Genomic DNA, 27543 nt, shown 5'->3' with positions numbered 1-27543 from the left:
TATTTTAGTTCTTATCACAATTATGGTCAGTACTAAATATGCAAAAAATTAGTCAGCTAGAAAAATTCCTAAGTTGGTAGGTTAAATAATAAGAAATTTAGAAATAGTTTATTTGTTTTCCAAAATAAATGATTGATATATTCAAAACTCATTAATTTAAATGTAAAAATCCTGAACTTGAGATAAATGCGGGATACATATGTCCAATATTTGGTTATCAAGACAAACATTAATGTAGACGATTAAATCTTATAAACTACATATTCGAGATTTAAGGAAACTGCAATATTCATAATTTTAACAAACTTAGACACCAAATTTTTTAAAATTTATCTTATTATCACAATTGATGTTTTTTATTGAGATTTATGAAAACTATTATATTGGTTATTTTGATTTATCATGTGTTTAACTAATTTATTTACTTTTCAATTAAAAAGAAACAAATAAAGAAAAAAAATAGGCCAACAAATGGGGTAACCAAAAAACAAAAGAATTCTGCTGAGCTTGTTAATTTAGAAAAAGTAAACAAATGAGGAACTAAATAAAATAAAACAAAAAACAATCTACTAATTTGACATAAGCTCCTTTATATTTAATCACGAAACCATTTGTATTTTTCGCAATAGTTGACGGAACTAAATAATCTGAAAAGTTTTGAAAATAAGGAAAGAATGAGAAAATATATATTCCTAACCCCAAGCCCGTGGATCATTTCTCAAGGTAAATTATATTTTTATAATCACGTTTTGGGATTCCAAAATTGAACTTTTAACTCCACAACGGACTAATCTTAGGTGGAGAAGATTATAAACTTACTACTAGATTGCATATGCATGCGGTGCATAATTCAAATCATGTGGTTTGTTTTCTTTTTAAACTCTAACAAAGGTAATTTAATACTTTACGTGAGTTGTTTCTCTTGTCTTTGTTCATTTGTTTTTATCGGAGTTCTATGTGATCAACGAAACTTTAACATTTATGTTTTGTCGCAGTCTAGTCGTAATAAAAAGTCGTGACTATTCAAAGTTCTTACATAAATTGAATACATGTTTGAATGAAAAGGACATAATTTAAGATTATTAAAAGCATTGAGTACTGTTTTTACGTAGCATATTTTCTGACGTCATTGATAATAGACAAATGAGAAATGAATGAATATGTAGAGTTACACCTCTCCTAAAACCTCCCTATTTTTCTCGAGCATTGCACATTTTCTTTCATAAATTATTCATTTTTTTTTTGTAATTTTACATTTATCGAAGTCCATAACTAACCACATTGGTATAAAGAAAAGTAACAAGTACAAAATACTTTTTTTGTTTTGTTTTTTGTTTTTATCATCTACATCTAGAATGCCTTTAATTTCGCACAATAAATGTGACAAAGAGATTTGGAATTGAAAGGTCAAAATCCACTTAAATTGCATGTCCCTTTTGCCCAATTGATTTACGCCATTGTATAACTCGTATTATTGTCTGTGTAACAAACAATTGACTAAAGAGATAATGAAATTACAAAAAAAGAAAAAGGAAAAAGAAAAATTATTGATAACGTTATAGTAAGAGATATTATTACAAAAAAAAAAAAAAAAAAAAAAAAGAACACTCATCATTTAGAAGTTAGAACTAGACACATGGCTAAGCGTTTTTAAAGCTGGACGCCAGGACCATTAGCACCTTGGAACCGTCGATACACGACTTGGTCAATCAGGCAGTCCCGTAGAACAAAAATATCGGGGAACTATGTCTTAACGTTCATTCTCGAAAGCTTCTGAGTGTGTTGCCTATGTATTATCCCGATCTTACGACAAAGAGGATCTTAAATATAAGCCTATCGAACTCTTTTAAGTGTCAATAATCTTTGTGATCACTCGAATTATCCGATCGAACTTGAACAAATAACGTCAAAACCTACTACTGTACATTTTCAGCATAATAAAGCAGTCTCGTAAATCTCAACCATTAAGTTTTGAAGCCTTTGACATTTTTTAACAGTGCTAAAATTAGCATTGTAATTTTTTGTAAAAGTAAAGCTTAGGCAACTTATATTGTTTGTCAACTTAATTTTCTAGAATTTGGAAATGTTAAATGCCATGGTTTGTCGACAAACTCAAAAGCAAAACTAAAGAAGCAAAAAAAGAAGAAGCTATTAAACTAGTAATTCCTCCATAAGTAATTAAGATATGTCACTATAAGAAAACAAAACACAGCCAAATCAAAGTGCCCAATCAGCTTCTACACTTTACACATCACACTTTCCCCTTACAACTAAGCATTGCATCAATGCATCTTCCACATTTCTTGCTTTCTTGTCAGTTGTCATCGTTTCTACTTTAACATTATAGCTTAACCACAAACTAATTTTTCCTCTTTTTAGAGAACTCTAGAAAGTAAAGGATCTAGTCAATAACAAAAAAAAAAAAAGAATAAAAAGACAAATAAAGCATGTAAATGATTTTCAAGATAGAGCAAAAAGTTATTAAAAGGATATCTAAATTATTAAATTAAAAACAAAAGCTGCAAAAGAAATAAACAAAAGCCTAGTCTTTATCTAAACATAATCATAGTTATAGAACTAACTGATACAACAACATTAAAAGGACCATTAAGCTAACATGCACGTGTAAAGCTTCGAATTACAAAACCACCCTTAAGACATACGAGGCGTATAAGCAGAGTTCAAGGTCCTTTTGGTAATTTGCCATCACATTACCAAGCAACCGTTTGGGTTCTCGTCGCTGAATAACTCAAACGAATCTGACGGTCGAGATGGATACGCGTTTTGATCGGACGGTTGATAACTATTGTGCATGTAAGCGTACGAATACGGTGGTGGAGGTGTATAATACGACGCAGCGTCTGCACTTAACGGAGGTTGAGCAACGTTATAACTTACGCCGTACATGACCTGCGGCGCATAGTAGTTTGGTGCAGGATAAAGATACATATCGTGACGTGGCGGATTGTTATTGGGTATTACGTTGATCTGATTGATTGAACGGTCGTGATCTTCTGTAGCGGGAGGAGGAAGTGATTGACTACGGGTAGGTCCACCGGTAGGATTGTTGGGAGCGCTCAAGTTTTGCCCTTTCTTTTTCTTCTTTTTACCAACTTTGCCATTACCAGCTCCACCGGTTTCTTCAACTTTCTTCTCCGCCGCCGGAGCCGGAGAATCCGCCGGTGGTGACGGAGATTCTTCCTTGACAGAATCTTTCTGTTTAACAACGTCTTTTTTCTCCTCTTTAACCGGAGCATTTTCACCGCCGTCACCGGAACCACACTCTTTGGCGTCGGTTTTTTCGGAAAGTTGTTTATCGCATTCCCCGGCGTCGGTTTTTTCCGGTTTATCAGTAACGGAAGAGGTAACTTCATCGGTTGTTATTTGCACTTTTTCTTCTTTCTTATTCTTCTTGTTCTTGTTCTTCTCTTTCGTGTCGACGGGTTTGGGTTTGCTTTCAACCGGGTCGGGTTTCTCCTCCGGCACTAGTTCGGCGTTTTTACCAGCCTTGTGAAGCTTCTTTAATAGAATCTCCGGTGAGACGATCCCTATTACTGTGACTTTATGTTGGCTCACATCAATGTCCACTTTATAAACACCTGTAACCAAAAATTACAAGTATAATTTATTGAAGAAGTACGTACGTATATAAAATAATGATTTTTATGTATGTATAGTTATGTACCGTCAATGCTAGTAAGGATCTTTTTCACTTTTCTTTTGCAGCCTTCACAGTGAATTGAAACTTTCAAGCTGCATGACTACAAGTACAAAAGTAACTCTAACTTTAAAACTTTGAATTGAACGCGTATAAGAACTTGTGGAAACTATAATACAGTTATCAGTTATGTGCATGTAAGGGTAAGAACAGACCTTGTATGGAAGTGGAAGAGGTGGTATGGTCGGAGGAGGAAGGTCTTGTTTGATTTGAGGGGATTGTTTTTGCTTCTGTTCTGTTTTCTTTGTTTCTAGTTTCATTTCTTCTGTTGCCATGACAGAACACAAAAGAAGCTAAGGTTGTGAGGTCTTTGAAGGGAAAGAGAAAGAGAGATAAAAGAGAGACAGGAGTGTGTGTTTGGGGAAGGCAAAAGATTATGGGGAATGCATTATGACTTTATTATAAAGGATGGGGATATGAGCTTTTTTTCGCTGGTTTATAAAATTTGTTTTACACTTTAAAAATTTGTAAAACGGTTCTCAAAGTTGCTATTGTTTTCAAACATAAACCACCAGTTTTTATAAAATGGTCTTCGCATCCAAAGTAACTCCCAATAATTTCAAAATGGAATGTGTATAGAAGCGAATTTATAACATTTACTTTAAGCAATTAGTGCTCCTAATATTTGAGCTGAGGTTCGAGGATTTAGAAAACAGTCATGTGGAAGCTTGACAAATATGAAGCGAAGTGGCAGTAGATGATCAGATTCAGATGCCTCAACCAGCCCTTGAACAAACATTGCTGGGACTTTACCACACTCCACATAAATCGTATCTACATGTTTATGTTTTTAATGTGAACCATAAAGTTATTAGAGCATGTTCGTTTCAAAGTTCATGTTCTAATGCACATTCAGGAAGATTCTGATTCAAATAGGAGTTATGAGAAACGAGTTCCAAAATAATAAGAAATTAGTCATGGATATGTAAATATGTAGCAGATTTCACCAGGGCATAATAAGAAAAGAAAAATTCTGGCTAAAAAGCTTTCTTCTTTTATACACACTTCTTTGAGAAGGTCCCAGCGTTAAGATCATCAAAAGTCCCTAAATATGATTCAGACTTCAGTCTTTAACGATTCTTCAATCACGCCTAAAGGGAAGTTTCAAAACAATTAGAGGAAGTTTAGGGAACTCGACAGTAGCCTGCTTCGAATCCTCTATTTTATCCACAGGCTTACTCTCCATCATTGCTTTATTCACAAGAAAGCTCGGTTCCGAATCCTCTATATGGTCTAGCGGTTTACTTGTTGTGGCCTCGTTTACAAGAAAGCCATTGTCTACCTCGTCTGGAGTTTTGTTACTCGCATTGGCTGAGTGCTTGATCTTTGCAGACCGTTCGCGTTTTCTCCGTTTAGATGTAGTAGTTTTCATGCTTTTTGGTGTAAGAAAGCCTGATTCAAGAGCTTCCAGAGCACGAGTCGTCAATGGCCGCTTTCTTGTACTTTGTCTTCTTGGAATGTCTGTGTTTGTCTGTAGGTTGTGCTCTTCTTCTTCTTGTTTTTCTAATGATGCACGTTCTTGAGTAGTTCCATTATCAGTTGACGGAGAATTCTTGTCTGAGGGCGACTTGGGAGGTTCTTGTTGTTGGGCAGGTTCCAGATCCTTCGAAGAGCATTTTTTGTCCGAACACAACCGATTTGATTCGTCTTGTTGTTGCTGTTGTTCTGATGGACTGATTTCATGAAGAGCTCTTTGTTCCTTTGATGAACAGAGCCCTTTTGGTTCTTGTTCTTGTGCTGGTGTACTTTCTGATTGCTCAGTCTTGAGGTCCATAGAATCAACAGATAACTTATAGTGGCAGTTAGTTGTCTGGTTTATTGCAGGTGGCTTCAACGCTAAACTTTCACTAGAACGTTTTATATCTTTCCTTACACCAGCACTGAGCCGCCTGCGTTTCGGCAAGACGAGAGAACTAACCGAATGAAGGTTGATAGATTCTGATAACAAGGCAAACCTCTTCTTAATCTTCTTTGACTGACCTTGTTGGACATTCTCCAAAGTCTCCTCCTTTACAACAGAATCATTCCCCTTAAGATACTCACACTTCACATCTTTATTAGTGCAAGATTGGTTATGTGATGATTCCCCAATGGCCCCTTTGGATACCTTGCAGGGATTCTCAGAAACCGGCAAATTTCTCCATCTTCTTATATCGGATACATGTCCACCTTGTTCCACACTTGTATCCACAATCAAGAATCTCATCGAGTCATCCACCGGTTTTAATTTTCGCCTCCTCTCCCACTTATGTTCATTAGCAAAAATGGCATGCTCCTGTATATCCAACGACTTCATTTGGAGTCTTCCCATAGAGGAATTTTTATCTCCTCGACAAACCTTCAATTGAGAAGCCAGAGATTCTGACTTCGGATCTCTTAATTCACACAACTTTCCTCCTGAAACCAACCGAGAAGTGTCCACAACAGTGAACTTCCTATGAGTAGAAGAAGAGTTTGGAGACCTGAGGTAACGATGTTTCTCTTTTTTTGATTGGTTGCAATCACTGATTCCATCGATAGTCCTGGTCTCTTCTGTCTCAGACTCAAGAAGCTCAGGCTCAGAAACCACCTTTTTGAGAATGTCACTGATAGAATCAAAGTAATGATCACGTTTTACAAGTTTCCGTCTTGAAAACTTCTTCACCCCAGGTACCATGAAGACGATGTAACCTCGGTCCTTTGGCTGCTCAGAATGCCACCCTCTATGTAGCAAACGCGGCCATACAGCGTCCCAGAAGATATCATTGCAACGAGCTTTGCTCAGACGGGAACCACCAGTAAGTTTTTCGATTATACCATCAACTGTGAGTGAACTGTACTCCCCTAAACCAGATATAGTTGCAGGAGAAACTGTAAACCATTGTTTTGCATTTACAGGTTCCGTTGTGAGAACTGTCAGGTCTTCCTTATGTTTACCAATTGCGACAGCCTCTACAAGAGACCGAAGACCCACTAGTTCCTTCACCACGCTAATATATTCCTCCAGAGATTTTTTCCCATCAGCAAATGACTTTGAGACCTGTTAATGGTTAACAACAACCCTGTTAAAGCGTAGTTATACACTTGGGGGATATATACTTTCAGAGTAAGAATTCGAAGAAAGAGACTCACATCCACAAGCTTCTGTTTGTTCGGTTCATCGCGAATGCATGGAACCAAACGGGACAATAACAGCTGTAACCTCCAATCTGAATAGAGCTTCTTCCCTTGTATGCATCTCTTTCTCCGCTTCTTAGACCATATTTTGTATTTAGCAGATTTGTAAAACTTTCCGTAGTAAAACGAAAGTATATCTCCTATTTCTTTGCGTTCTAACAACCTCTTCACCTGAGCAAAGTCCTTCCCAAATGTATACAGCCCAAGAACAAAGCCATCTACTTCCAACTCCTCCCAAGAACTGGATGACTTCCCAGGCACAGCTTCAAGATTCATCCGTTGCCTTGATACCAAGTTCCCGTCACTCCCACCTCTGCGGCTTCTTTTTCTTTTAAGAGATTTGAGAGATTCATTCATGTCGACATCATCATCTCTAAGTCCATGTTTATCTCTACATTTGGTGTCTATCCACATTACTTCAACAGGTAGTCCCACGAGAAAGGAACAAGAGGAATCTGAGTCTAGATGATTTGAGAGAAGTGCTGCACGTTGGGATTCAGACATCATAGGAGGTATCTCAACCTGATAATCATCTCCAACACGAATATCAACTTTTGGATCTCCACAGACATATTCAACGTCAGAAGAATCTTCCATAGGATTGTTTTCTTCATCCATCATAAGAACTGTCTGCATAAACAAAACCATATGTCACTTGAACCTTTTGAGGGTAATGGAAAAAGAAAAACTGCAAAGAAGTTATACAAAAGCTTCAAGAACATACTAAAGTAACAAGCAGAGAACAAAAGGCGACGACAGTCTCAGATCATCATGTCCATACAAGAGAAAGACTCATCTGAGACCAAATAAGAACACTAGACAACTAACGATAGCTAAGCATGAACACCAAATTAACAAAACGCAGCTAAATATTTCTGGTGAAAAGCACACAGAACAGATAAGCAAAAAGGTACATTGTAGATCAAACACTTAAACTCTCAACACGATTACAAGAAAGAGGAGACTAAAATCAAACCATAACTAGACATTCAAAGATGAATTACTAAAACGCTAAATCAAATACATCGGTTAAGAACCACAAGTTTGGGATCAAGAACTCAAGTACAAGGAGAAATTGCAGAACTCGATTCAGCCATAGACACACACAAAATTCCAAGTAACCGACATAAAAGTCATAAAAATCGATTTATTTCAAAGCCAAAACCCAGATTCAAGAACATGCTTATCAGAGACAACAAGGGTCTATCCCGCAAAGCATCAACAAAGACATGTAATTTCTCAACGATCCAGTTGTTTACAGGTAAACCCACGTAAAGGGATAAGACGAGTTGAAAGGAAAGGAGCATAAAGTTGAAATCTTTACGCACACACAAAACGTGAAAACACGAATTCTACAGGGGAAACAAAAGAAAAAGATGAATACTTTCATGTAAAAAGACCATCCTTTTTTTACACATATCTCTGATTTGCTATGCATTAACAGTAACGTTTTGACGAAACGTGAATTACCTAAAACGGGTACTAGTGAGGAGAAGGAAGGAGCAAGCAAGAGAGATTGTGGTTAACCTGAAGGAGATGTTTCAGCTTTGCATTGGAAGTGAGATTTTTCTCCGTGTGAGGAGGTAACGAAGACCGAACAAGTTTGGTTCTTTGTGGAGAGAAAGAGAGAGAGGAAGAGAGATCACTTGGCCGCTCTTTCAACACTTTAAGTCTTCGAGAGAGAACAAAGTAAGAAGCACAAAAAGAAAGAAATTTTATCACTTGGAAAAAAATAAACAAAATAAAACTCAACTATTCTGTGCATAACTCAAGCGTATTCACTATTCACGTCAACATTGTAGCAATTGAAGTCCGATCCAATGTTAAAAATATATATTTTACAATTTCTTTTTTTCTACATTCAAATCCTATATATTAAATTATCGAAAGTGATTTTTTCGAAATAGAACCAACTAGGTACCAACAAATTTATATCAAAAATACAAAGATCATGCACTTTTACACATTTTGTAAGGTTATCTGCATAGATATTATCTACTCGATAGATATATCGAATGTAAAGACTACAAAATCAGTTTCTATGATGTCTACAATCCTTTAATTCTGATGTAAATGTAGGTCAATTATCAATATTGAGGTAAGCTGGAATATCTAAACAATTTGTTAGAAAATTAGTCGTATCCATATCCAAGACCAATAAACACTTCATTGCCTAGAGAAGAGTATTCAGTTCAGCGTGTAGTGAAGAGAGGCTTCTATGCGAATCTTTTTACCCGTGGTGCAAGATCTTATCTTCATAGACACAATCCAACCATGTCCGCTCTTTTCTCCCTTGGCATGCCAAGACCCATCTATTAGAGAACACAAGGGAATCTTGTGGGATTGGGATTGCGGGTTCGCCTAACTTATGTACCCTCGAGTACCATGTCTCTACTATCAGTTCTCTTCCAAACTTCTTCATTTTAAGTGGTTTTCTCCAAAGTATCTTGCGGGATTTAGAGATATTTTTGAAAATTTTCTTATTCCTTGTCTTCCAAACATATCACATTATCAATGAAAATATATGCAAACTTTGCTATGTGTTCCAAAGTCTTTACCCCTCCCATATAAAAAATTAATGTTATTATATAGGAAGGATGAGGGAAACACCTAGGAGGGAATGGGATTGTCGTTAGAGCTCACAATTGTCTGGCTGACTGGCACTCGAAAAGCATATGATTTATAGTTTCTTCTCGTGCTTCACATCTAGGAAAAACTTTATCTCTACCTATACGGCGATAATATAAACGTCGACATGTTGTCAAACAACCTGTCAAACTTTATCACACGGAAATGTTGCTGTTTTCATGTAGTTTTTATCTTTCGTGCGCCTTTAGTATCCTAACACTATGCACATGAAGAAGGAGGTCATACATTGGGCGAGAGATAAGATCTTCGAAGATATCAGTCACTTGAGGTTTTTTAGGTTCGGTTTAATTCCCATAATATAGGTAACTTCTTTTGAAGGGAATAGTTCCCGAACATGATCCATTTTCTACTTTTTTAATCAAAGCAATCAAGGTGTTAACATAGATCAGTGAATACCATTTTTAAATGCATTAAGTATGTAATTTCATACTTTTTTTTTACACAATTGCAATTTTTTTAAGAGAAAGAAAGAATTCATAAGTTTACTTTAATAAAGTACTAATGAATACCTTCACATATGTGTAGATTTTGTTTATAAATTATTTTGTATCACATAATTTTCCATAAAATTTTTGTACCTTACATATACGGATAAATATGTTATATGAATATATGCATATTATTCATATATTTACTACAAAACAAAGTGTTGTTATATTTGCATTGTTATAACTAGGATGTCGACCCGTGCGGCAACGCACCGGAAATTGAAAACTTGAAATGACTAACATTGTTAATTCATGTTTCGAGTGAAAGGTTTATTGTAATCCTTTAACTATATAGTATGAAATTCAGGAATAATGCCTAAAATGAATCAACCATATCCTCAAACCACAAGGAAACCAAATTAATCAAATAATAATTTTGTTGCAAATACAAAAATCAATTCAATGACAATAGGTAGTTAATATTGCTCCTGAGACCTTCGTAGTTTCCTGTTTTGTTTGAAGAAAACAATGTTAACAAAATATATGAATTCAAGTTTGTCGAATCTTAGTTAGATAATCAATTTTGGAAATATTCACTTAAAGCAAAATTTAAGTTATTATTCTATCAAAATTTACAAAAAATAATAGTAGAAGCATGGTGAGAGAGCGCATAGCTATACAACCAACCAAATTGACTTAAAAGATAGATCTATGAAAAATTAAAAATCACAATCAATTACCTAGATTAATACTTGGAAGAGATGATCAATGCGGGTATAAGATGGAAAATGGTACCAAATAAAGGTTGGATAAATGAATTAATAAATAAAACAGTCCAGATTTTAACGAAGATGATTGAATCAACATCGATTAATAAATTGAAAAACAAAATATATATACTTAGGTTCACCCCTAGAGGTGAACCTTATTCACCCCTCATCTCTCAACCAATCAGAATGTTCCATCTAATATTTCATTTAAAAAAATAAATCAAAATTAAATTAAAAATCAAAACAAATTAAGAAAACAATTTCTGTATACTTTTATTTAAGGAAACTTAAATATTCACATGATTTAGATTTTACAATTAAACGAGATTATATATCGGTTTGGGTTTATAAGTGAGAATTAGGGTTTATATTTTACAATTAAAATGAAATTATACGTCGGTTTGGGTTTACAAATGAGGTGGTTAAGGTTTAGATTTTACAATTAGAACGAAATTATATGTCGGTTTGAGTTTACAAATGAGATGGTTAGGGTTTAGATTTTATAATTAGAACGAAATTATATGTCGGTTTGGGTTTATAAATGAGATGGTTAGGAATTTTAGATTTTATGATTAGAATGAAATTATATGTCGGTTTGGGTTTACAAATGTGATGGTTAGGGTTTATATTTTACAATTATGATGAAATTATATATCAGTTTGGGTTTATAAAAGAGTGGTTTAAGTTTTTAATTCTATAATAATGTATACAGATTTAATATCCTTATTCACTAAGGGGGTGAATGAAGAGGTTCACCCCTAGGGGTGAACCCATATATTGTCCAAAAAAAATATTTGAATTTTTAAAAACTCGGAGGTGTGAAACAATACTTAAAGAAATAAAAACTCTTTTTAAGGTCCATAAAAATTTATATATCACAAAGAGATGTGAAAACAAATATGTATGAAACAAAAAGGTGCAAAAAACTAAGAGGTGCGAAACAAAAAGATTCGAAAAACTAAGAGGTGAAAACATTGAAGGTTGAGGTACAACAAGGAGAAAGACAATTGTTGGATAGAAACATTACAACTTTTGAGATCATTAACAAATTTAAACCGTTAGATGAGATAATAAAAATAATTTAATCCGTTGGATTTAAACTGACCTAAAAGTGGATTAATAAAGAGAATTTGTTAGAATACCCTTTTTGGGATGAAAAATTCTTGGGTTCACCCCTAGGGTTGAACAACTCTCATTCACCCCCTCTTAATTAACCAATCAGAATACAACAATATGACATGTTATATCATATTAAAAAAATCAAAATTAAAATAAAAAGACAATACAAATTATGTAGATCTTTTATTAAGGAAATTATGTTGGTTTGGGTTATAATAGAAGATTATAGTTTAAATTTGTAATTTTAATTTTTTTATATCGGTTTGGGTTTATAAAGAATGGTTAGGATTTAGATTTTATAATTAAACAAAATTATATGTCGGTTTGGGTTTACAAAAGAGTGGTTAGGGTTTAGATTTTACAATTAAATGAAATTATATGTCGGTTTGGATTTATAAAAGAGTGTTTAGGGTTTAGATTTTACAATTAAACAAAATTATATGTCGGTTTGGGTTTATAAAAGAATGTTTAGGGTTTACATTTTACAAGTAAACAAAATTATATGTCGGTTTGGGTTTATAAAATAGTGGTTAGGGTTTAGATTTTACAATTAAACAAAATTATATGTCGGTTTGGGTTTATAAAAAATGGTTAGGGTTTATATGTAATAATTAAAACTGTAATATAATATTTAAATTAATAATTTTAAAATTGATTGATCTACATAATTTATTTCCTTAACTAAAATTTGTTTCCTTAATTTAAAGAGGCTGAATAAGAGTGGTTCACCCCTAGGGATGAACCCAAGAATTGTCCTTTTGGGATACCCTTTTTCAAAAATACCCATTTTTTTGAACATTTTCATTTTTACCCTCTTTTGCACAATTACAATATGTTAAATTAATTTTGCGATTTTTTTTTTAGGTTTGGGTTCTCTTTTTTACATTTAGGATATAATTTTGAAGGGTTAGGGACTTAGGGTTTAGAGCTTAGAATTTAGTTATTTTATATATAAAAAGGGTATTTTTAAAAATGGACAACATGAAAGAATATTTTTAAAAAGTGACATAGGAAAATGAGTATTTTTGAAAATCCCCCATTAATAAATTGAAAGAAAAAAATACTTAGATTTTAAAAACTCGGAGGTGTAAAACAATACTCAGAGAAATAAAAACTTTTTTCGAGGTCCATAAAAATCAATAAACACACACATATATATATATATATGACAAAGAGGTTTGAAAACAAGGAGATGTGAAACAAAAATGTGCGAAAAAACTAAGAGGAGTGAACAGAAATTTACCAAAACTAAGAGGTACAAACATTAAAAGCTGGAGGTCCGACGAAAAAAACGCAATTATTGGATCAAAACATAGCAACTTTTGAGATTATTAACAAATCTAAACGGTTAGATGAGAAAACAAAAACGTTCTCATCCATTGGGTTTAAATTGACTCCTAAAAATGGATTTACTATTATATATAGAAATGAGTTTTACATCACTACAGTAAGTAACTCTCGAAATCGAACAAACCTAGAGTTTTTAACAAAACTACAAGCAAGAGAAAAAAAAACCCTATATATATGTGAAGATTAGTAAAAAACATTATATGAAAATTTGTTTTAATCTAAAAATTGCATTTTTTTATAATCTTAAAATTATTTATTCTACAAATCTACGATATATAAAATCATTTCTACTACGAATCTACGATATTTAAATCTAAAATTAATTTTGAAGAAGGCACAACAAAATTGTTCATGGTCAAATTGTGGCTCCCTACCAAATCAAAGTTGTGTAGAATTTTGACACGACCCGAGGAACCGATGGTGAAGAGAATGCGATGAGGCTAAGAATTTATCTGCGCTATACGACTCGACCTGAGCACATGTCTCTCCACTATTGATTATATTTTTTAATATATATATATATATATATATATATATATATATATATATATATATTTGGATCAATTTATCCAATAACCAAATTTAATAATAAACTTAAGAATATATCACATTAATCAAAAAAAATTAAAAAAATAGGATTAGGAGTAGATAAAATTACCATTTTAGGATAGATAGTGTGGTGGTTGATGGTGAAGTTGACTGCTGGAGTTGACCGCCGGAGTTGACTGCCAGAGGTAGTCACTGGAGGAGATGATCGTTGGAGGTGATCGCTGAAGATGGTCACTGAAGGTGGTCGCCGGAGTTGACCGCTGGAGATAGTTGTCCGAGTTGATCGCCAGAAATGGTGGTGGTAGGAGTGATGGTAATTATGATGGTAGGAGATAATGGTAAGAGTAAAATGTATAATTAATACATACAATATAGTGTGTATAATTTTTATATGGTTAGTGGGTGAAATATAGTTTTTTTCTTTGTTATACACTGCAATTCCTCTATATTTTTGTGTCAATTAATTTTTTTAATATATTTTTTTGTTTGCTCTTTGTTGTTCATTTAATTAATGATATAATAAAATAAATTACTCAAACTTTTTTTAATTAACATCTTTTTAAGAAAATAATTGACCATGAACATTGGTGACTTCTCGTCTTCTCGGCCTAGACAGCGTGGCCGTGCCATTTGAGTTCACGAATCCATTTACATTTTTATACACCTCCAAACCTGATTTTTGTGTTCATAATGAGAACCACCGTTTTTAAAACTCGCCCAAAACTCTCATCTACCTATGCACAAGACAGAGTAAAACAACAGAAAATGACGACTGTTATTATAACTGAACTGATGCCACTATAGCCAAGTGACTATGATCTCTCTAATAGAGATTTGAAATAATGTCTGAAAATGTCAGTTTACATTTCTATCTCTCGATAACCCTTCGACTGTTTCTGAAATCTCCGATGTCTGTGTCTTTACCATCACTATGCCCATGCCGGTTTCCTCCTCTTCCTCCTTTGTTAGACCCCCTGAAACTACCTGAACAGCGTCCCCGGCTGCTCTTTCTATCAAACTCATCATCAAAACCGCCCCTTCTGCTTCCCATTCTTTCACCAAACCCGCCACTATCTTCTCTGTTCCCTCTTGATCTACTAGCCCGGGAACTTGACCCTCTGTAATCTTCATCGTCACTACCAAAGCTACTCCTTCTGCTTCCTGTTCTTCCCCCTCTCCCTCTTGATCTGTTAGCTGACGAGCCATTAGATCCCCTGTAGCTATCAGAGGCAAAATTATCATTGAAACCACCACGTCCACCTCTCATTCTTCCTCTGCTTCCTCTCGATCTATTACCAGAGAAGCTTAACCCTCTGAACTCTTGATCATCCATGTCATCATCAGATTCTGAAGCTGAATAGGAGCTTCGTTTTCCCTTGAACCCTCCTTTGCCACCGTTGTTTCTTTGTCCACGCCTTAGACTGGACCTGGGACCATCGTCCTCCAGATCAGAATCGAGCCCAAATTCTTCGTCTGACCCAAATGTAAGTTTTCTCAAAGGTGGACCTCTCTGGGTTGAAGCAACATGGCTTGATTTCCACCTGGGATTGGCGGATACCTCATCATCTGAACTGAAACCGAGCTCATCATCCCTAGAGAAACCTCCCTTACCGTTTCCTTGCTTCTTTCTACTGTTGTGAAGGTTTGAACTTCCTCCTCTGTGTGCATTGAAACCAGCCTTCTCCGGAAACTGTTCATCCTCTGAGAACTCGTCAGAAGCAAAAGAAGATCGAGCTCCTTCAACTGAGACCTCTCTCTCTCCAGATTCGTCTATTTCATAGCTATCAATGTCATCTTCATCGTCAAAGTCATCAAACCCAACTCCAGGTCTTCTGCTTCTGCCAAAATCAGAACTTTCTCGGGCTCCTGGAGGTAGATTACCAAATTCTTCTTCAGGATCTCTCATACCCTCCCGCAGAAGGCTTTCATTCTTTTTGCTGGAATCTGCATATTCAAACGCAGCAACTTCTGCTCCGTCTGATTCATCGTCATCAAAATCAAAGTTCCATGCATTTGAAACATCATCCCGCTTTACAACCCTGTCTGTTTGTTCTTCTGTGAACCGATGTGTATCTTGTGTTTTGTTTTCTAAGGTAGCATCCGCTGGACGCTTGCAATCACAATGGAAACATGCCATGTTTCTCCTATAGTTTAAGAAGTTGCACCTGCCATAACAGCATGCATTATGATCAGTTCCATGACATAAAACAGTATCCTTATTCTCAGAATCACATTTCCTCAAAAGCATAGCAACTTACTCAGGGCATTCCCATTCTCCTGGAAGGAGCTGTCGCTTTGGCCTCTTTGCATCACACTGTAAGCAAATCGTGTTCTTTGCGAAATTCATGAAATCGCACCTGAGACAAAAATGAAGTGGTACTAACATCTCAGGACAAATGTTAAACTTAAAATATACAACAAAAGATGCGCCTAGCTTCTGCCGAAATTAGTGTTCTTCAACCAAATTTTATAATCTAATTTTAAAATGCTGATAGGGTATATCATGAGGTCATCAGAAGAGAAAGGTGGGACTTACTTTGGGCACAGCCAATCTCCTTTCTTCATCTCAACGTCATCACGGCCAACACGTCGTTTAGGAGTTGGCGGTGGCTGCTTGACTTTAGGCGGGGCCCTCTTGATAACTGGTGGAGTAAGATTAGGATCTATTGGTACAGTGCTTAACTTGACAATCTCGTGCAGCAGTTTCCGCACCACAGTCTTAACAGACTTTTTCTTCAGGAGATTTTTGTTGGCCACTGTTCCGTTCAATGGGTCAAAACCATAGGTGAACAAAATGCGCATGAGATCAATGGTTCGAGCCTCATCCTCTTTGTTTGTTAACAAAAACGCCTTTTCGCATGAGTTCCTCAAGCTGCAGGAACTGCAGACCTAATATATGAATGAATGTTATCATCTGAAGAACCTATAGTAAACCAATTAGGAAATTAACCGGAAATCTCGCGAGGAAGAAAAAGAAAATTTATCAGTAAGATTAACAGAGGAGACTTTATGAAACCTAAGAAAATAGCCACAGCCCAATACTCCAACCAAACTAAAAGAAAATTTATTAAAAAATGAGAAGCTAATTTCTGAAGAACAGTAATGAAACCCTCTTCTATTATCCTTGAATCAACTATTAAAATGTAGAACCAATGATCGCAACGTTTTAAGCTCCCACACAAACAATGAGCCAAAGACTCGTAATCTATTCTTCATCCCACCTATTTGTACCTTCCCTTATTATTCATCCATGTCTCAAACATCTCACATTATATCAAAACCAAAGAGTAAGAGATGAATCGTAAGCAAAAATCAATGAGATGGCAATGGTATTGATAGCTAGGCATCTAGACGAATGATTGAACAAGTAGCAATAATCAATTTTGAAATTACTAAACCACGCAAGTTCATAAAAGCACAATTCTTGTATGTATAGCTTATTTAAAACTACTTACATCTCCTTCATCGAGATGGACACGCTTCCTCAGTAGTTTTCCTGAGAAAACCACCTTTCTATCAGTCGCTGGACATCCGTGGCCAACAAGGATTTGAATGTCATTTCTTGATAGTGACCTGAGGAAATATACTCAGGTAAGCACATTTAAATAGACTTCACCCTCCTCAGTATCTTAAATCTTAACAGCTAAACTGCTCAAACGCCACTAGCGAGTACAGAAACAATAGCAAAGTCATTAAAACTTAATCACTCTCGATCAAACTTATATATGAATCATACAATTCATATAGGACCAATAAAAAATGTTTAACTTGTTCGATTAGAATATGTACAAACCTTAGCATATCGAACCGGTCTTTTCCAAAATTGATACAAGCGTTCTGAACAGCTCTAAAATCCTGAAACAAGGCAACTCCAACCTTCTCTTCTTCACCTACTCCCACATTGGAAACATCCATCCCCAAACAACTCACCATCTCATCTTCATCTCTTTCTCTCCTATGATCAAAGTAATTCTGCTTCAAAAGCGTCTCCATCAACTCCATCCACTCCGGCCATGGATGCACAAGCTCCACCACACCCTTCTCCTTACTCACCACGCCAGAATTGATCTGACTCGGCTCAGCTACGAAACAAGAGACCAATCCCTCATTAGGCACAACGGATTCAACTTCTCTAGGATCCGGATCTTGTGGAGCAGAAGATGGTGTCTTTGGCTGATGGGTCTGTTTAGATTGACGCCAAGCACGAATACGCTCAAGGGTTTCGTCTTGCTCAGAGTGACGTTTCTCAATAGCATCAATTTGATCGAAGACGAAGCTAAGACGAGAAGAGAGAGAAGAGGGTTTGTGATTAGGTTCAAGGGTTGAGTCAGGCTTGCTCTGTGGAGAAGTAGAGAATGATTTTGCGAGAAATGGTTGGAAAAGTCGGCGGCTTTTAGGGTTTATGTGGAAGAGAGAGACGCGTCTGATGAGAAGAAGAGAGATTGAAGGAGCCATTTAGGTTGCAGAAGCAGCCATGGGAAAGGGTTTATGTCATTTCTCTTTGTTAAACCCATTAAGACTTGATGTTGCACAGACCGGTTTCGGTTAAGATTTGGTTTAAATACGGTTTGGATCGGTTTTGGAGTTTTGGTTTACTCATGTTCCATTTTTGGATTATTTTAGTATATCTTAAGGAAAAACAGAACCATAAAACATAAATTTTGTTTTGCCCAAAAAAAATACATAAATTATGTTATTAATCCCCTTTATGAAAAAGGCACATTTATATATATTTTTGTTAACTATTTTTTATTTCAATAAAACTTTCAAAACCAGTGCCAAATAAATTTTGAATTTATATTCGAGTTTTTTTTAAGTTTTATTCAAAAAAAAAATTATAATTATATGTAGTACAATTTTAGTTAGAAATTTAATGTAATTATAATTAAGTAATATGTTTTTAACACCAAAATATTTTATAATATTAGATTATTTGAGTAAGTTGATTATAAAATTGCAAATATTAATTACTATTCAGTTATGTCGAATGTAATTAGTCAATTACATCATGTGGAGATAATGATCCCATAAAGTTTTATATTCAAATTTTCAAACATGAGGTGTCAAACCTTATTTAAATCATCTCATTATATAATCTTAACATTTACATTTAATCTGCTGTCTATTATAAGGATCATAATTCATTCAATCGTATAACTCATTACATTTAACCCATTGTCAGCTAAAAATATTTTAAATATATATATATTTAAAAAAAATTAGAGTGTTTACAATATTTCTTTTGATATGTGAAATATTTCTGATATTCTTTAAAAATATCAAGTTAAAATATTTAGAAATGTTCCAAATTAAAATATTTTCAGTTTATTTTACTATATAAAATTAACAAAAGAAATATATGAAATTGGATATCAATATTAAAATTCCGACTTGTTACTTAATCAAAAACTTTGACCCGTTACAATTTTTTTTTCATAAATATAATTTATAATTGTTTTAAAAATTTCAAATCATGGTATATGCATTTTTTTTATTATTATATGGATGATATGATGGTTTATTTTTCTTTCACAAAATATAAAATCATATAAACTATAAAATTGAGAGGTGAAATATCTATATATAATAGCAAACCCATTTTTTAGGGGACTGCTAACGTCATCTTTTAATCTAACGGTGAAGGTTAGTTTTTTATTAATCTAAGGGTTGTGGTTCATTAAACAAAAGGATATGTATTTCTATTTCAACTTTTTATCCATGTACTCTTGCGAATCATCCCTTCTCCTTCTTCTCACAACCTTTTGTTGTGCCTCTTCACCCTGCTTCCTTCAAACATCACACTCCTTCCGTTAATCATCACACTCTTACGCTCTTATATATTGAGATTCTTACATATTCTGTTTATTCCTTTAAAATCTTCCTTTTGCATTTACCCACTGATTGCTTTTTCGTCCCGTAGTTGTGATTTCCCCTTAGAGATGCCACCATCACATATAATATTTGAAGTCTTTTTTAGTCTCCAGGTAATATGTCGCTTTCAGTTTTAGTTATAAACGGAGATCATAAGCAATAGAGCCAAATTCGTGATTGATTCCAATTTTGAAAACCCAATTTGACCCCAAACAAAAAAAATCGAAAACCTTGAATAATTTAGATAACGGCCGTAGATTTTCTCTGTTCATCGTTCTTATTGTCTTATATCTCTAAAATATAGATAAATTCTGATTTCTCTTTGTTACATGTCATCAAATATCTGAGTCTTGTAAACTTGGTCGATTCTATATATGTATATCCAGAGCCGGCCAGGAGTACAAGCAGGGCAAGCAGGTGCTTGCGGCCGTCAGATAATATAATAATTAATCGGCCTGTTTTTTTGAAAAGTTCTCTTGGTCTGATTGTAAAGCAGCAGGTTTTCAGTGACTTGCACCAAGGTTCAATTCCCAGCCTCTCTATTCCCCTTGTTATTCAACCATTATTTTTTAAAACAACATTTATTGTATTTAGACTTGGGGCCCATAAATAGTCAGCGCCGGCTCTGTGTATATCTCATTTATTAATGAGCCATTTGTGAAGTAGATATATGAATGATCTTTGATGTTTTGGAAAAAAAATTGACGCTTATATCAACAAATTGAAATTTTTTGATCTATTCCTATCATTGTTAAGTGTTAACTCTTTGTTCCTTAGAAGTTTTCTAGCCATTCTTTCATTTCTTTTCTGATTTTGTTCCATTGAAAATAAGAAGATTCTCCATATTTTTGTGAGGTTGATTTTTCTACTCAATGTGTGTGTTTTCTATATGTAGATTTTTCTTTAAACTGTTGAAGGAGAAACGGATGATGTTTCTGTTTAAACTGCTTATGTTCCTTGAAGTACTAATCTATTTTTTTTTCCTCAAACCTTAATAGAGGGAATTATCACCAAAGCATGTCTAAATAGAGGTGACATCAGAGGTGAGGGAAGATGTAAAAACAGATTAGGAGAGTACAAGTGCGAAGAGTAGAGAAAGTTGTTGAGGAGAGGAAAGAGTGGACCAAACATCCTAGAGATTGTGGGAACAGCTGGCGAGCAATGCCATGGTTGTGGCCAGTTTCGATGATGGTAGAGGAACAAAGCCATGGTTAATTAGTTGCAAAGGATAAATGTTGAGGATGTGGAAGCAGGAATTATCTTAATCATCCGATGGTTTGAGAATTATACTGCCATAATTAGGCATTCAAGAGAGATGAGCAGGGGAAAGATATATGTAACAAATTGAAGCAGCCAATATATATATAATATAAGTCCCAAAAGCAATGGTTCAGACGAGCAGATCAATTGCACATACGAGAAAAACCACTGAATCTATACTAATGAAAGATGGTCAACTCTCTCCATTTGAGTGACACGTCAAGAGTGAAGAGAGTGCTATCTGTTTATTCTCATTAAAAGTAAACATACTTAAACTTAAAAAGGAATATGAAACATCTGTAGTTTTTTTTTAATATCACAAGCAGTTTCAATATTTACATAAAAAAAATTAGAGAGGCTTAAAACATGTCCCAAAAAAATAGATGCATCACTAAAAGACAAAAAGACATCGGGAGTGACTCAAAGAGCCACTTCTTCCTCTTGGCATAAACCATGAATGTATATATGGTTTAGACGTTACAATTTTGTCAGTAGTTTGAAGAGTTGCAACTGTGATAGAGATATTGGTTATTATTGCAAAAAATTAATGAAAGTTTATCCCTAGGAGAAAAAATTTATATATATATAAAAGATTAGGGTTTTGTTTACTATCAAATGGAAGATAGGTGAATAAAACTATAGAATGTTGATTTAGAAAAATTCGGAGACAAGAGGAAGATGGTTGAAAATATTCATGACTGTTGGTTTTCATATTCTAATATTTAAAAGTTGTCAAAAAGAAAACTGAATGAAATTCTTATTAAAAACCAACTTCTATAATTATATTCAAGAAATTGAAGAGCTAACATAAAAAAAAGATGTCTATCTTAATTATATATATATTAAAAAGAGTTAGCGCAATTCTTGATAAAAGAAAATATTAGTGTTTCATAGTATTTAATTGAAAAGTTGAAGTATGAATATATATAAATACTTAAGTTTTTTTTTTGAATGAATTTAAAATTTATTCAACCAAAAAACTCTTTGTTACAAAATATGCATCCTTATATCAAACTTTCATTTAAAATATATTTTTTTGAAGTTTTAGACAAAAATTGTAGAATGTTTAAATCTCTCAAAACAAAGTTGTTCATGCATTTATCTAATAATTCAATTACAAAATGAGAACACTTATGTGAAGTATCATAACAATCAACGTCAAAATATATTTTTCAAGATTTCCACAATTTTTTTAAAAAACAAAAATAAACTCTACACGAAAAACAAATTAGTAGCAATTTTTTTTTAAAGCGGTAAGTCATAAGCCCGCGCATAGCGTAGGTATTCATCTAGTATATACTTAACGTTTGATTGAAAACGTAAAATTACTTCCTCAAATATCTTACATATTGTTTTTGAAATTGTTTATGTCATCTTCTTTTTACAAGAAAAAAAACTATAAAACAATGGTGAGATGTGTTTTTAATTCTAAGACACAACTTTGTAACTAAGATTTGTAAAAATGCTTCAGCTACATATATTTTAATTTTTTTTATTATTATCCTATGTTGGTGTATGTTTTATTTATTTGTTTCCTTTTTCTTCTTTTCATAAAAATTCTCTGCTACTATTTCATTGCAGGCGATTTGCAATGAGCAATTTCCATTTGTCATCGGCCCTCTCTACACAATAGTAAATTCGAGCACAAACACCGATCCTTATCTGTACATCCTTCTCATTCTGGTCTCTTAGGTCTAAATCCATATAATATTATGCTAATTTGCTGATTTTGGGTTTCTTATGTGTGTAAAATTGAGAATCATTCTCTTGCTGACGACAACCATCGTACCTTGGAATCTTAACCGAGTGTGAGTCTTTTGGAAGCAAAACGTGAGACCAACATGCCTATCAATGTCAAAAACATTTTATAACTGAATTATATTCGAATCTGCAGTATTCTATAACTGAATTTATATGAAAACATGATTTACTAAATTTATAACCTATTTCCAATTTGATGATAAAACTTCCTACTATATTAATTGAGAAGTACAAATATGAAACTAACCTTAAAATGTATAAAAAATTACATTCAATTGCCATTAGAAAAACTTAATTAAGCTTAGTTAATTAAAAAAATGAAGATAATTAATTAAAAAAAAAAAAAAAAACACTAACAGATCAAATATAAAAAAAAATCTAGAAAAAAAAAATATTTTCTCTCTCTCAAAAATTATGGACGAAAATTACTAAATATACTTTTTTAAAATATAAACCAATCAGAATTTCAAAAACTTAGATTTTATATCCAAGTACACAATATAATTATTTTAATAACTTAATTTAGAAGATTTTGTTAAGATTTCAAATTATGATTCTCGTATCATTTTTAGTTTCTTTTATTTACAAATTGTTTGAAATTTTCATATAATTCTTATGATTAGTAAAATGCAGAATTTTTTCTGCATATGTTGTGATTTGAATTTTTTTTAAACAAAGATATATTACTCAATCTAAAAAATTGTATGTTTTAATTTCCACATTGGCGGGTTGGTAAATATAAATTTATATAGATGATAAATTAATAATTTTTTTTTATTTACAATTATAATATTAAACTTACTACTTCATATTTCACAAAATAATGATGCAAATATAACCAACAAACAGTATAAAACTGTAATATACGTCAAAAAATAAAATACAATAATATTCTAAAATAATTAGTATTCAAAAAAACTAATAGATTTACAGAACAATTGAAATAAATATTATCTCAAACAAATTAACTTTAAAAAAAAATATTAACCTTAAATTTTATTCTTATATTAGAATTTTTTTTTTTAAATGTTGATCCGTGCTTAAAGCACGGAATATCTTCTAGTTTAAATTAAACAGATACAATCCTAGACAATATTATCATTGAAAGCAAAAAAATCCATGTGAAATTTTGAATTAAATTTAAAATTTAAAATTATAGAAGAAAAGCAAATCAAAATGAAACTTAGTTGAATCAATCTTAATATTTACTTTTGTTACAGAAAAAAACGGCCGAATTTACAGTTTGGGTCTGCATAACTATTACCAATTGACGGAGATTATATCAAAGGACGTTACCGACCGCATCCAAAGCCCTGACTACAAACCGCCTCACAAGCACCACACGCTCTCAGCTCGAGGGGCCTCTCTTCGCAGCTCCAATCCATAAAATTATATTGAACTTGGTTTTCTTGTTGGACTAACTTTTTCCTATCCTAATAGCAGGTCCTAAGTCTAGCCAAGCTCTACCAAACCTTTTTGTACATACTTTTTCTTTTGTAGTTGATTAATAAATTTAACATTGCAACAACACAAATATAGAGATTTTGAAATCTTATATAATAAAGTAGGCTTACACCTTCTATGTAAGCTCTATCTATCTACCACATGACATTTTTGAGTCTTCTATTTTTTTTTTCTTATGTTTAATCAAATTGTTACTAGGCCGTAAATGGTTAATGGGCCACAGAAATATCTCGATTGGGAAAACCGACGAAATCTCACAGTTTTGTCTTCTCCTCTTTCTCGCCTCTCTCTCTTCCCCACCCTTCCTCCTTATTTGTTCAATTACTTCTAGAAATCCTAATTAATCTCACCTCCTATTTCATGGCGTTTCGTTGACCAACAACGGAGATCTTAAATCAATCTTTCATTTGTAAAAAGATGTTAACATCGTAATATATATATATATATATATATATGTTAATTGTCATGTGGGAAATTGGAAAATCGTGATAGTTCATGTATTTTTTTATCACCTATAAAATAGTTTAAGTATTTTTTTGACAACGAAAAAAGTTCGGGTTTTTTTTGGCAAATATTAAATAAGTGATGTATTTTTTTTGCATTTTTCCCTTTTTTGTTTCATCTTTCTAATTTAAAAATATGAGCAATACACTCTTCTATTTTTCGTTATTATCATCTAATTTAAAAATATATAAGTTATTTTCATATTTAATTTGGTTGTGACATGTGACATATTGTCATGTATTTTTCTTTTAAATTTATTTTGTGGTCTTTTTTTTTAATATTTTTTACCTTATGTATATAGAACAAAATTATTTTCTAATGGTAAAAATAATTATTTAATTATTGGAAAACACCTAAATCATATATATATATATATATAAATAAGTAAGGTTTCACTCTCTCTTTATGGGTCCTTTTGGTATTAAAAACAAAACATATAATTTTTTTCTCCATTTAAACCTAAAATACAACATATATAACCATTTTCATATATAATCATGTTAAGTTTTGCTCAATGGTCAACCTCGTGGTTCCATTTCTCCAAAACGGGGTTTGAGACAGGGGGATCCGTTATCACCTTATTTGTTTATTTTTTGTACTGAGGTTCTAATTGCTAACATTAAGAAGGCTGAAAGGGAGAAGAAAATTTCAGGAATTAGGATCGCACGAGCTTCTCCCCCTATTTCTCATCTGCTTTTTGCAGATGATAGCCTGTTTTTTTGTAAAGCATACGAAGAGGAATGCTCAACGGTCATGTCTATCATAGGTAACTATGGTAACGCGTCTAGTCAGGAGGTAAATTTAGATAAATCCTCTATTATGTTTGGTAAAAAAGTGCCTGCGGAGGTTAAGAATAAGATAAAATCGGTGATTGGAATTTCCAAGGAAGGGGGTATGAGCTCCTATTTGGGAATTCCTGAGGGCCTCAGAGGTTCAAAAACACAAGTCTTCAGGTACGTTTGAGATAGGTTGGATGATCGGGTTAATGGTTGGACAGCAAAATTTTCATGTAAGGGAGGAAAGAAAATTTTACTGAAGTCGGTGGCATTGGCCTTACAAACACATGTTATGTCTTGCTTTAAACTTCCTCAAGGATTAACGACAAAGTTGACGAGTGCAATTTCAAATTTTTGGTGGAATTCTGATGGGAAAGATCGAGGGCTCCATTGGGTGGCTTGGGATAAAATGTGTAAAGATAAATGTGAAGGGGGTTTGAGACTTTTGGATTTGGACACTTTTAATGATGCATTGATGGCTAAACAGTATTGGCATTTAATACAGTTTCCGAACTCGTTGTTTGCTAAAGTGTTTAGAGGTCAATATTTTAGGAACAAGCATCCTTTGTTGGCTAAGAAACCTTATTCTCCCTCATTTGGGTGGAAAAGTATTTTCTCTACTAAAAGTTTAGTGGAAAGAGGTGCCCGATGGACGGTCGGGTCTAGGTTTAACATTTTGGTTTGGTGTGATCCTTGGATTCCTGATCAACATCCTCGTCCTGCAAATGGAAGGGGACGACATTTACACTCGAATTTAATGGTAAATCATTTGATTAACCCTCAGACTAAAGAGTGGCACCTTCCTATTCTCCAGGAATTCATGGATCCGGAGGATATTCATATTATTAAGAGTTTGCCGATTAGCAAAGTTAGTCAAGCCAGATCGGTTGGTATGGCATTATACAAATTCTGGTCGGTATTCAGTTAAGTCGGGCTATAGGATAGCCCAGGATATGAAGACCGTTATCGAATATGGTCCTAACTATAATGTCTTGAAAGCTCAGGCTTGGACTCTTCCGGTTCCACCAAAAATCAGGAATTTTTTTCTGGCAGTTAGCGTCTGGTTCTCTCCCGGTGATAGGGCGATTAGCTTCTAGGGGAATTCATTGTGACACAATTTGCAAGAGATGTGAACTAGCGGTGGAGACTATTAATCACACTTTCTTTTAGTGTCCTCATTCCCGTCTATTATTGGATTTGATTTTTGCTGGATTTTCCACGGATAAGTTTCCATACGGTTCAATGTATTCAAATTTGGACTTTATTTATGGTCAAGGGATAGTCCCTATGGTCTTAGGAGTTACGCATATTTCATTACCGTGGATTGTTTGGTGCTTATGGAAGGATATGAATAAGAAGGTCTTTCAAAGTGTACAATCAGATCCTTTAGATATTATTAATCAGGCTTTAAGGGAACAATTGTTGTGGGAGGAAGCCCAAGTAAGTTCAAGGATCGGTCATGTTCCACCGGAACCTTTGTTTACTCCTGAGCCGTTAACTCTTTGCCAGGTTGATGGTTCTTGGAAATTTACAGAGCCAAATTCAGGATTGGGATGGTGGTGTGGTGATGGTGAGAATCAGACTTTAGTTTATGAACCATTTTTACGGAGGAAGCAGTGGCAAAGGAAAATAGATTTGTAAGAGTTGAGACGAGCTGCAACTTAGATCGACTCAATAAACTCATTGGCTCATTGCTGCTTGAATTCGTAATGCTTCTCATTGTAGGCAATATGTGAAGATGCATCCTTCATCGTTCAGGCCCAGAGTCGTAATCTGATCAATCAAATCGAATATGAAATGACCTGACCCGTTTCTTTTTTAAATAATAAATAATACTAATAAATATAATATTAATAATAATAATAAATAACTACAACTAGTGATACCATATCCACTAGCCACCTAACCACAATCACAACCAACAGCGGAATAACAAATACCAATAACCAATAAATATCCAATAATAAACCAATAATCATAACATAGATAATATCCAAAATTCAACCAATATAAAGCATAGAACCAACAACCTAGCAATGTTTCTATGACCCAACTCTAGCAACCTAGCAATGCCAGACAACAACAAATCGAGTCCCTAGAACATCCTCCTCTTCATTGTCTTGATTCCACGATCACACTTTGCCTTTACTTGCACCACAAACACAAAT

General features: G+C 33.7%; 3 protein-coding genes and 1 long non-coding RNA gene across 10 annotated transcripts; 1 reads left to right on the top strand and 3 right to left on the bottom strand.

Moving 5' to 3' along the window:
• Nucleotides 1-2478: 2478 nt before the first annotated feature.
• LOC104701026 (heavy metal-associated isoprenylated plant protein 35) lies at nt 2479-4273 on the bottom strand. Its single transcript, XM_010416651.3, has 3 exons — nt 3874-4273; nt 3686-3761; nt 2479-3599 (listed from the first exon to the last, which is right to left on the bottom strand). The coding sequence occupies exons 1-3, from the start codon at nt 3991-3993 to the stop codon at nt 2707-2709; spliced, it is 1089 nt and encodes a 362-aa protein (XP_010414953.1). The 5' UTR covers nt 3994-4273; the 3' UTR covers nt 2479-2706.
• Nucleotides 4274-4597: 324 nt separating this feature from the next.
• LOC104701024 (uncharacterized) lies at nt 4598-8669 on the bottom strand. 5 transcript variants are annotated; one of them, XM_010416648.3, is made up of 3 exons: nt 8345-8669; nt 6830-7504; nt 4598-6737 (listed from the first exon to the last, which is right to left on the bottom strand). In XM_010416648.3, exons 2-3 carry the CDS (start codon nt 7493-7495, stop codon nt 4800-4802), a joined length of 2604 nt encoding a protein of 867 aa, XP_010414950.2. In that variant the 5' UTR covers nt 7496-7504; nt 8345-8669; the 3' UTR covers nt 4598-4799. The 5 variants fall into 5 exon arrangements, with proteins under 5 accessions (XP_010414950.2, XP_010414949.2, XP_010414951.2 ...); XM_010416647.3 differs by having other exon boundaries at nt 8402-8650; XM_010416649.3 differs by having other exon boundaries at nt 6830-7500; nt 8402-8606.
• A 5705-nt stretch (nt 8670-14374) lies between these two features.
• LOC104701023 (uncharacterized) lies at nt 14375-18271 on the bottom strand. 3 transcript variants are annotated; one of them, XM_087456342.1, is made up of 5 exons: nt 17533-18271; nt 17195-17312; nt 16276-16628; nt 15998-16096; nt 14375-15904 (listed from the first exon to the last, which is right to left on the bottom strand). In XM_087456342.1, the coding sequence occupies exons 1-5, from the start codon at nt 18192-18194 to the stop codon at nt 14608-14610; spliced, it is 2529 nt and encodes an 842-aa protein (XP_087312468.1). In that variant the 5' UTR covers nt 18195-18271; the 3' UTR covers nt 14375-14607. The 3 variants fall into 3 exon arrangements, with proteins under 3 accessions (XP_087312468.1, XP_087312470.1, XP_087312469.1); XM_087456344.1 differs by having other exon boundaries at nt 16276-16662; nt 17533-18215; XM_087456343.1 differs by having other exon boundaries at nt 16276-16620; nt 17533-18215.
• A 1188-nt stretch (nt 18272-19459) lies between these two features.
• LOC147941238 (uncharacterized) lies at nt 19460-20996 on the top strand. Its single transcript, XR_015562761.1, has 2 exons — nt 19460-19723; nt 20609-20996. It is a non-coding gene; the product is annotated as an uncharacterized LOC147941238 (long non-coding RNA).
• The last annotated feature ends 6547 nt before the right edge of the window (nt 20997-27543 follow it).

Source organism: Camelina sativa, chromosome 7 (genome assembly GCF_030686135.1).
Source record: "Camelina sativa cultivar CO46 ecotype springtype chromosome 7, ASM3068613v1".
Lineage (NCBI taxonomy): Eukaryota > Viridiplantae > Streptophyta > Magnoliopsida > Brassicales > Brassicaceae > Camelina > Camelina sativa.
This window is presented reverse-complemented; position numbering and strand designations above follow the sequence as displayed.

Coding starts and splice junctions, on each gene's coding strand:
- LOC104701026 (XM_010416651.3), bottom strand. CDS start 3,993: ATGGCAACAGAAGAAATGAAACTAGAAACAAAGAAAACAGAACAGAAG. Junction 3,762..3,873: donor CTCTTCCACTTCCATACAAG/GTCTGTTCTTAC, acceptor TTGTACTTGTAG/TCATGCAGCTTGAAAGTTTC. Junction 3,600..3,685: donor GATCCTTACTAGCATTGACG/GTACATAACTAT, acceptor TTTTGGTTACAG/GTGTTTATAAAGTGGACATT.
- LOC104701024 (XM_010416648.3), bottom strand. CDS start 7,495: ATGATGGATGAAGAAAACAATCCTATGGAAGATTCTTCTGACGTTGAA. Junction 6,738..6,829: donor ACAAACAGAAGCTTGTGGAT/GTGAGTCTCTTT, acceptor AACCATTAACAG/GTCTCAAAGTCATTTGCTGA.
- LOC104701023 (XM_087456342.1), bottom strand. CDS start 18,194: ATGGCTCCTTCAATCTCTCTTCTTCTCATCAGACGCGTCTCTCTCTTC. Junction 16,629..17,194: donor TCCATCTCGATGAAGGAGAT/GTAAGTAGTTTT, acceptor TTCATATATTAG/GTCTGCAGTTCCTGCAGCTT. Junction 16,097..16,275: donor GGAGATTGGCTGTGCCCAAA/GTAAGTCCCACC, acceptor TTTTTGTCTCAG/GTGCGATTTCATGAATTTCG.